Source organism: Egretta garzetta, unplaced genomic scaffold, assembly GCF_000687185.1.
Source record: "Egretta garzetta isolate BGI_Z169 unplaced genomic scaffold, ASM68718v1 scaffold122, whole genome shotgun sequence".
Classification (NCBI taxonomy): Eukaryota; Metazoa; Chordata; class Aves; order Pelecaniformes; family Ardeidae; genus Egretta; species Egretta garzetta.
In genome coordinates, this window is record NW_009258886.1 from 500538 (window position 1) to 509393 (window position 8856).

The 8856-nt window shown below is 40.9% G+C and overlaps 1 protein-coding gene across 1 annotated transcript in view; it reads left to right on the forward strand.

Moving 5' to 3' along the window:
• KIF25 (kinesin family member 25) overlaps positions 1-8856 on the forward strand; it is a 47633-nt gene that overhangs the window by 4666 nt on the left and 34111 nt on the right. The window contains exons 2-4 of the mRNA XM_035889632.1: positions 409-474; positions 6012-6128; positions 7974-8112. Coding sequence (XP_035745525.1) covers positions 409-474; positions 6012-6128; positions 7974-8112 — 322 coding nt within the window. The remainder of the gene's footprint in view (positions 1-408; positions 475-6011; positions 6129-7973; positions 8113-8856) is intronic.

Consider the following 8856-nt stretch of genomic DNA (forward strand, 5'->3'; position numbering starts at 1 on the left):
GGGCGGCGGTCTCGCCGCGTTAGATCTCCCTACCGGTGCAGCCTTGGAAATGGAAACTGCTGTGGTTACGTACAAATGAGTAGATGGTGCTTCCCTGACGACCCGGGAGGCGTCAGGAGGCGGCTTTCATAAAGCAAAAACGGTTAAAGTTTTGTGCGTATGCATTTCCACATAGGCAGTCAAACTGACGGAAAATACGGGTGATAGTGGAATATTAAGAGTTTGTGCTAATTTCTATGTGCTTGTAGACAAATACTGTGCTGAGGGGTTTGGGGGGAGGTAGTCCTTCGGTTCTGGAGGGCAGAGAAACAGAAGAATGTAATAAAACTATTGTAATGAAATAACGTTCGTCAGACTTGTATTGATTTCATTCTGACTTTTGTGGTTTCGGGTGGCTTTTTTCCTTAGACCAAAGATGAAAGGATAGTTGCCCTGGAAACTGAAAATGCTGCTCTTCATCTAAAACTTGCAAAGGTAACTGTTCTTTCCCTTTCCAAAATAATTCTTAAGAAAATAGAAAAAAAAAAAAAAAGACGCCAAAATCTGCCTTCCTATTTTTAAGTTTTGCACTCTACCTGTTGAGGAAATCTGTGAAGGGATTAAGGCTCAGCACTTCTTTTATTTTTTTTGTCTTTTAATTAATCAGCAATAATGATTGACTGATTAAGTAACTAGAAGTTGACATGCACTTAAATAATTGCCATTGTGTTAAATGTACAGAAGTGAACTGAGGGAATGACTCTGCAAGCATTAAATATGGAATATTGCTTTCTGCTTGCAGGGAAAATGTTTGCCTAAAGGGCAAGGGTAGATTTTGAAGGAATACTTTTTAGACATAATTAGGATGATCTTTTGAAAAGGACTATTCATAGAGTACAGGAAAGACATTTCATTATTGCATGACTTCATAGCACCAGTGGTAGACTTGTCTAGAAAAGGCAAGGTAACGTTGCAGAAGTCAGTTGCAGAACACACGGCAACACCTGGATGCCCTCATTTCCTTATGTCCTTCTACAGAAGGAGATGTTGTTCCTAGACCATTACAGAAACAAGGAGCAGCCTGTGGGGCTGTTTGGGGTCTTCAAAGGTAGGATTTCAGAGATTTACAGCATTTTGAATATTGATCTACACCACTAGACCAGGGCCAGCTGTGAGTACTAGTTGTGATAGAGACTGTTGGCCAAGAGTTTCTAATCTGGGCTGAAACATTCAAATGGTTGGGTGACCTCAGGAACCCCATTTGCCCTCCCTGTGGGTTTGTTAACACCTGTGGATAAAAGTGGGTTTAACATTTTTCAAAGCCTGACTGGAAGCAGATGATGTATCTGAAGTGAGTGTTGCTAGGTATACACAGGAATACTGTAACTGATTCTGAAAAAAAAAGTTTCTATTGTTCTGCCTTATAATATTTACCAAAAATCTTAAGTATTTTAGCTGGTTGGGTTTTCTTTAACTCTCACAGAAACAAGAAATTATTTTAGTCAGTAAGGTGCATCAGATGTAGGAAGTAGTTATCTGAGTATTAGATAATCATAGAATCGTTAAGGTTGGAAAAGACCTCCAAGATCATAAAGTCCAAGGGCCAACCCAACACCACCATGCCTACTAAACCATGTTCTGAAGTACCACATCTACACGTTATTTGAATACCTCCAGGGATGTGGACTCGACCACGTCTCTGGGCAGCCTGTTCCAATGCTTGACCACTCTTTCAGTAAAGAGATTTTTCCTAATATCCAATCCAAACCTCCCCTGAGGCCATTTTCTCTCATCCTATTGCTTGTTACTTGAGAGAAGAGGCCGACCCCCACCTCGCTACAGCCTCCTGTCAGGCAGTTGTAGAGGGCGATCAGGTCTCCCCTCAGCCTCCTCTTCTCCAGGCTAAACAACCCCAGTTCCCTCAGCTGCTCCTCATCAGACTTGTGCTCCAGACCCCTGACAAGCTTTGTTGCCCTTCTCTGGACATGTTCCAGCACCTCAATGCCCTTCTTGTAGTGAGGAGGCCAAAACTGAACACAGGATTCCGAGGTGCGGCCTCACCAGTGCCGAGTACAGGGGAAGGGTGACTTCCCTGCTCCTGCTGGCCACACTATTTTTGATGCAAGCCAGGATGCTATGGGCCGCCTTCGCCACCTGGGCACACTGCTGGCTCATATTCAGCTGGCTATCGACCAACACCCCCAGCTCCTTTTCTGCCGGGCAGCTTTCCAGCCACTTTTCCCCAAGCCTGTAGTGTTGCATGGGGTTGTTGTGACCCAAGTGCAGACACTTGGCCTTGTGGAACTTCATACAGCTGACCTTGACCCACTGATCCAGCCTGTCCAGATCCCTCTGTAGAACCTCCCTACCCTCAAGCAGATCAACACTCGTGCCCAATTTGCTGTCATCTGCAAACTTACTGAGGGTGCACTCAATCCCATCATCCAGATCATTGATAAAGATGTTAAACAGAACTGGCCCCAGAACTGAGCCTTGGGCAACACTGCTTGTGACCGGCCACCAACTGGATTTAACTCCATTCACCACAACTCTCTGGGCTCGGCCATCCAGCCAGTTTTTAACCCAGTGAAGAGCACACCTGCCTAGACCATGAACCGCCAGCTTCTCTAGGAGAATGCTGTGGGAAACTCTGTCAAAGGCTTTGCTGAAGTCCAGGTAGACAACATCCACAGCCTTTCCCTCATCCACTAGGTGGGTCACCTGGTTACAGAAGGAGATCGGGTTGGTCAGGCAGGACCTGCCTTTCATGGACCCATGCTGGATGGGCCTGATCCCCTGGTTGTACTGCATGTGCCTGGTGAGTGCACTCAGGATGAACCAGTCCATAATCGTCCCTGGTACTGAGGTTAGGCTGACAGGCCTGTAGCTCCCCAGATCCTCCTTCTTGCCCCTCTTGAAGACAAGCTCCTCCACCAGCTCCCTCAGTACTCTCAGGTGGATCCCATCTGGGCCCATAGACTTGTGAGTGTCCAGGTGGCACAGAAGGTCGCTAACTGCTTCTTCCTGGATTATGAGGGGTTTATTCTTCTCTCTGTCCCTATCTTCCAGCTCATGGATAATGAAGCCTTGCTTTCCAAATACAGCACTCTTTCAGTTTATTGCAAAATGTCCTGGAAGATACGCATACCTACAGGCACATGAGGAGCGTGGCAATGGTACCACCATCAGTCAGAAACAATGTCAAACTATTTGTGGAAATACTGTGCAATTAACCTTGTGCTGATGTTTCTATTCAGGTGGTTATTTAAATGTACTTAAAAGACTTCTGCTTCTCCTTGGTTAATTGGCCCCACCAATCTGAAAACGTGAGCTAAACTGACATGAAATAGTTTTACCTTAATTGAAGAATCTCTATTAAAAAGAATACTAATTTTATTTAGGTTAATTTAAGGTTGCGCGATGTTGCACCATATATCCCAATACTTCACCAGCTATGCTGGTGAAAAAAGCGACTGCCCTCAGCTATCAGTCACCAACCCTTCAGGTCTGCTGGTGGAGCCACCAGAATGATTCAGCTGTAACAAGTTCAGCCACAGTCACCAGGGTTAACAGAGGTCTCATTCTTAACTTGTAAAAGCTAATTGGATTCGTTTTGGCTGAAGTGTGTGAGAGACCTTTGGAGACAAACTTATGAGGATAGCCATAAATTAGGATTTTCAGTGTAAATGTTTCTCTATAGGTTGCATCAGTCTAATAAAAATGTTATCTCTTGCTGTCGACCTTCCCTCGCTTATAGCCTTAAGACAATCTCGATAATCAGCACTGCTGCTGTTTTCTGCAGCCCGGTACATTATTATCCTAGCAACATATTGTAAGGGTTGTAACTGAACATAAGAAGGCAGATTCTTTCTCTGGAGACTTGCTTTTGCCTGTTTGGAAATGTGTTTATCTACCTGCACACCCCTTGCTTTCGTTCGCAGTCCTCCAGGTCCTGATCCTGCTGCCTTCCATACGCAAAGCCAAGTCTGCCAGAATGGATCTGATGGCAGAACTGAGGTTTCACTCTGGAGAGCTCTATTATAAAGTAATTTGGTTTCACTTCTGTTTATAATAAAGCTGAGTATAAAAAATTTTGTAGTCAGGTTTTTGCTTATCATAGCATGAGGATGAGTTCTGGTATACAAAAAATTCTGATGAATGCTAAAACTATTTTAATGGAGAAAACCTCAAAACAAGGGCAGCCTTTGCAATAAAGATAAACTTGGTAGTGGAAGTGATGAGAGGTTGACTGCAATGAAAGGAGAATTGACCATTCTGCTCTTATTGCCCATGGCAAGAAAAAATGGGGGGAGGTCAGGGGGAACCTGTGCAGATGGTGGAAAATGCATTAGATGTTAAAAGTAGGCTTTAACTAGCTTAAGCTAATTTAACAATAAGGCTTGAGTACTGCAATTGCTTGTATATGTGCTTAACTGTTTACAAGCGATTAGAGATACTAATTCTGGTGCGCCACTTGTACGCATTTTTGTCAAGCATGTTTGTAAATACTGCATCTGAGTTACATGAGTCTTGAAGATCCTCAGAGTAAAAGAACACATGAACACTGTATAGAATTGGTCTCAATTTGGGGGAGCTTAAAGCCTGTAACAAAAAATGAGAGTTCTTCTAAAATAATCTCTTCCTGCTATTTCTTTTCCACGTAAGAACTTTTTATAATAGTGCTAAGGTGCTGTATAGCTGTGCAGGGCCTCCAGTTGCATTCGTAAATGGAAGATGCATGTTTTGTGAAGGTGAAAAAGCCATGTGAAACGGTTGGTTTAGATAAGTGAAGTACGTCTCTTGGAAAATATAATCTATCTTTATTCTAACAGCTATAGGACATTGTATTGTTGTTTTTGCAGATGTCATCTGCAGCTAAACTGCAACAAAATATTTACTTTTTACCTATCATTATCAGATTATTAGAATAAAATCAAATGCATCGCGTGAGTAGATTTAGCTCTTTCATGCCATTGTACTCTTCTATGCTCTGTTAGTTTAAGTAACAGGGAACTGCAGTCACAGGATTTATGGCCTGAATAAAGTAGGGAATAAGCCTGTGCTAGAGACAAGCTCATTCCAAAAATAAAGGAAGAGGCTATTAGTACTGGTTACAGGAATGACAGATATCAACAGGTTGCAGGGGAAAATGGGTGAAGAAGTTGCAGCTCATTGTAAGTACCAGGACTGTCAGTAAATGACGAAAATGCAGTTTTTAATACAATACAGATTCTGTCGTATTGCAGAATTTCAAATGTACTCTACAGAGATGTCTTTTTTTGTGTTCTTGCCTATAAATATTTAAATGTGCACTATTTCTATTTTCCTTCTGATTTCAACAATTTGGCCATAAAAATTGCTTTTGCATAATAGGTAAGATTGTTAGAAAGCATTCCTTTCCACATCCTTTAAAAATTGCTTTGGTTGCTTTGATCTCTGAAGACCCAGTTTAGTGCTTTACTGGTACAGTTTTGCACCACTGGAACTCTCCTGAATGCAACAGAGGTCGTGTTGGCAGGAAGGTCGAGCACTGAGTTGGGGGCTATGTATTACCAGCTCCTTCAGGACTTTAGCCATTAACAGGTGTATGTGTGTCCTCATTCTGCTTCATGTCCTTTTAGAGAGCTTTCTGCATTAAATGTAGTTTAGACTTACACTTAAGACACTTAAACCAGCTATGTAACCAGCCCTTTTCCCTAAATGAAAGCACCTCTTTAGCCATTTAGATCCACCCATTTAGATCCACCTCAAGCATAAGCAAGAGGTTTTAGGTACTGCAAAAGCATTTTAGTAACCTGATGCTGAGGTTTACCATCATAGGGAAGTAGAATATTATGATGTTAGCCAGTTACCTCGAGGTGATCCTTCATGTGACTCAGAAAAAGGTAAAAAGCAAAGAAATGATGTGTTTACAACATCACATGTAATCAGATAGTTGAGTTACAAATGTTTACAGGGGCAAAGGGGACAGAATGCAAGAGAAAGCATGAGTGCTTTAAAGTGATTTTTAGGTGATTTTTTTTTTTAAACAGTATCAAGGGTTGGCTGGAAGAAGCACTAATGAAGTATTGCAGCTGTACTCTGCCCATGGCCAGCAGCAGAAATTGCAGAGGAGTTCTGTTGTAATCCAGCTGCATGGAACAATAAAGGTAAAGACATTCAGTAATAATGTAGGCATAATCTATGCCCTAAACATTTACATGCTTGCCAAAGATAGTAAAACCCAGGAAATGGTCAGATATTAACCTGATCTGGCTTTATTGTATTCACAGCAGTGTTTGCAGAGAAGTGTAGCAATGCCTGAATTAGCTTAAAATTTATAGTGGTTTTGCTGCAATAGGCTGCAGAGTCACCTGAGAAGCCGGTAAAAGTGGATGCTCCTGAGCTCCAGGATCTTGTGTCTAGGCTGCTATCAATATAGCAATATATCAGTTAAAAACAGTAATTGTGATATACTTTAACCAGATACGCAGATCCTTTAAAAAAGCATTGGAGGGCTCCATTGATTTCACGGAGATTTCTGCTCTGGTGGGCTTCACAAGAAGGAGTCATTTGCTGTATGCTCACTCAGGTTGTCTTAATTTTGCATCAGAGACTGGAACTGTTCTCCCAGTATCATAATATTTTCCTTTGTTGAAGTACTTACTCTTTATGTTATTCCATAGAATAGTGAGTTCCTTTTAAGGACACTAACAAATGTCAGCTTGTCTCAGGGCAGCACTGAATGCCTGCATGAAATAACTGAAAAGTATCTCAGGAAAGAAATCTGATTCCTAACAGGCAGAAGGATGTAGCTTAATTATAGCATAGTTGGACTAGATGATTGTTGTAGGTCCCTTCCCAACTGAACTATTCGGTTCTATTCTCATTACAGGGATTCTGCTCAGTAAATTTTGCGGTGGTGTTTTACATTTTAGGTTAACTAAAATGGCAGAACTTCTTGTGATGCAATACCAGTAGAGTGAGATGGTTTACTATCAGAGATCTATGAAGGTTAGGAGAGAGCAAAGCTCTCCAAGTAAAGTCTAGATTAATGGTAATCCTATACCTGTAATAATAAAAAAAAAAAGTTTCTTCCGAGTTATATTCTGTGGCTTTTGAGAGTGAGAAATACAGTGATTTTCTCCCTGTAGTTTAGATTATTGTTTTATCATTGAAACTAGTTGGTTAATTCAAGGTTAGTACCACAGTTGGAAAAATAAAACATCACAGAATATGTGACATTTTGTACCAGGCTGATTAATGAAAATAGCAGGGCTTCTGTGAGATAAGGTGGTGTTAAGTTCATTTTACAGATGGCTTTACATGTTTGTTCCAAGACTTACATGTCAAGATGTCTACTAATCCTAAAATCAGGTCAATTTGGTTTTACTTTATTTGGACTTTTAAGTGAATATAAGCTGCTCTCGTAAACATTTAAAAGCCTCATCATCTATGTTATGCTGAGTTATATCCATAATACAAACACTTTTCTGAACAATAAAGGTTTCTGATCTTTTCAAAATACATCTATTCTCATAGGAAGGCATATTTAAGAAATGACCTAGAGTGAAGCTTAACAAATACCTCCTGATCAAAGTGTGGGTAATGAATGCAGCAGGGAATATACAGATCACAATTTTTCATTGCTAATTCTGGGTATGTCTTATAAGTGGACAGAACACGCACATGCTCACACACACTTACTTTTGTTTGATGCAATAAGAGACTTTGTTATACCTGAAGCTGGGTTATGGTCGAAGTATGTACCATAGGATGGTAAGGATCCATAAAGTCTTGCTGAAGGCTTTAAGAAATGGCATTGATAAATATCTTCCAGGATCCTTCTCTAAATATGCTGAAAGATATACTCCTGACGACTTCCCTTCATCAAGTAGGGGGCTCTTCCTGACTGTGATATCTCACCGTAATTATTTGTGTTGTGATTATACCGATTCTTCCTTAACTGCTGGTTTTGTGTCTTTATAACGTATTTTTTTCTTCTTGCTGAGAAGAGGCTTAAGCAAGACGTGAAGAGCCTCCGTTCATTTGCTCTTCAGCTTTCAAAAGACTTTCAGCATCAAAGCAAGACTTATCTTTACCAAGTTTTGACAGCAGTCCAAGGGATACAGCTGCAGAATGAAGCAATGCAAAGTAAGGCTCGTTGCACTCACATTTCAGGCATGTAACATCAACAGTGTCATTGTTAAATGTTGCTAACATTAAAAGGTTGAGTTTGTTTTTTGAGAAACGTGTCAGTGAAATGGTAGCACTTGTTTTTTGTTTGATGTTAGATCATCAAGGAGTTCCGAAGCGTTAGAAAGCGTACAAATGACTCTGCAGAGGTTATGACAGATAATTTGGGTTTAGCTTTTATGTTGATTGCAGCTGCTACTAGACTGCTGCTGAGTTGGCTCAGCTGTAACATTTTAATCTGAAGTTCTCAGGTTTGACAATTTTAGAATAGCTGAATAAAGAATGTGTTGCTTTAACTGAAATTTGTCTGCTTTTGACTGTACCAGAAAAGGACTCAGGTGATTTCAGAGATTTCTGAAATTACTGTCTGAAATTAGGACAGACAGGATTTTTCATATTTCTATGTATTTGCTGAGAAAATTATACTTCTAAATCAAAACCATTTCCACTTGCTAGACTGTAGATAGTAACACCCTACAGACTACGGCTTCAGAATTCAGGTCCTTCCTTGTTCATATGTACGTATAAAGCAGACCCTGCAGTGAAGAGGCACTTTCTGCCCCCATCACTAAATGGATTGGTCCTACACCTGGATCTCTTGGCATGGATTTCTGCACCTGATTTCAATATCCTTGATTCTGGTGGAGCTCCTACCAGGCCTGAGAAGAACATGGCACATACGGAGCTGAAATTGTTTGAAGC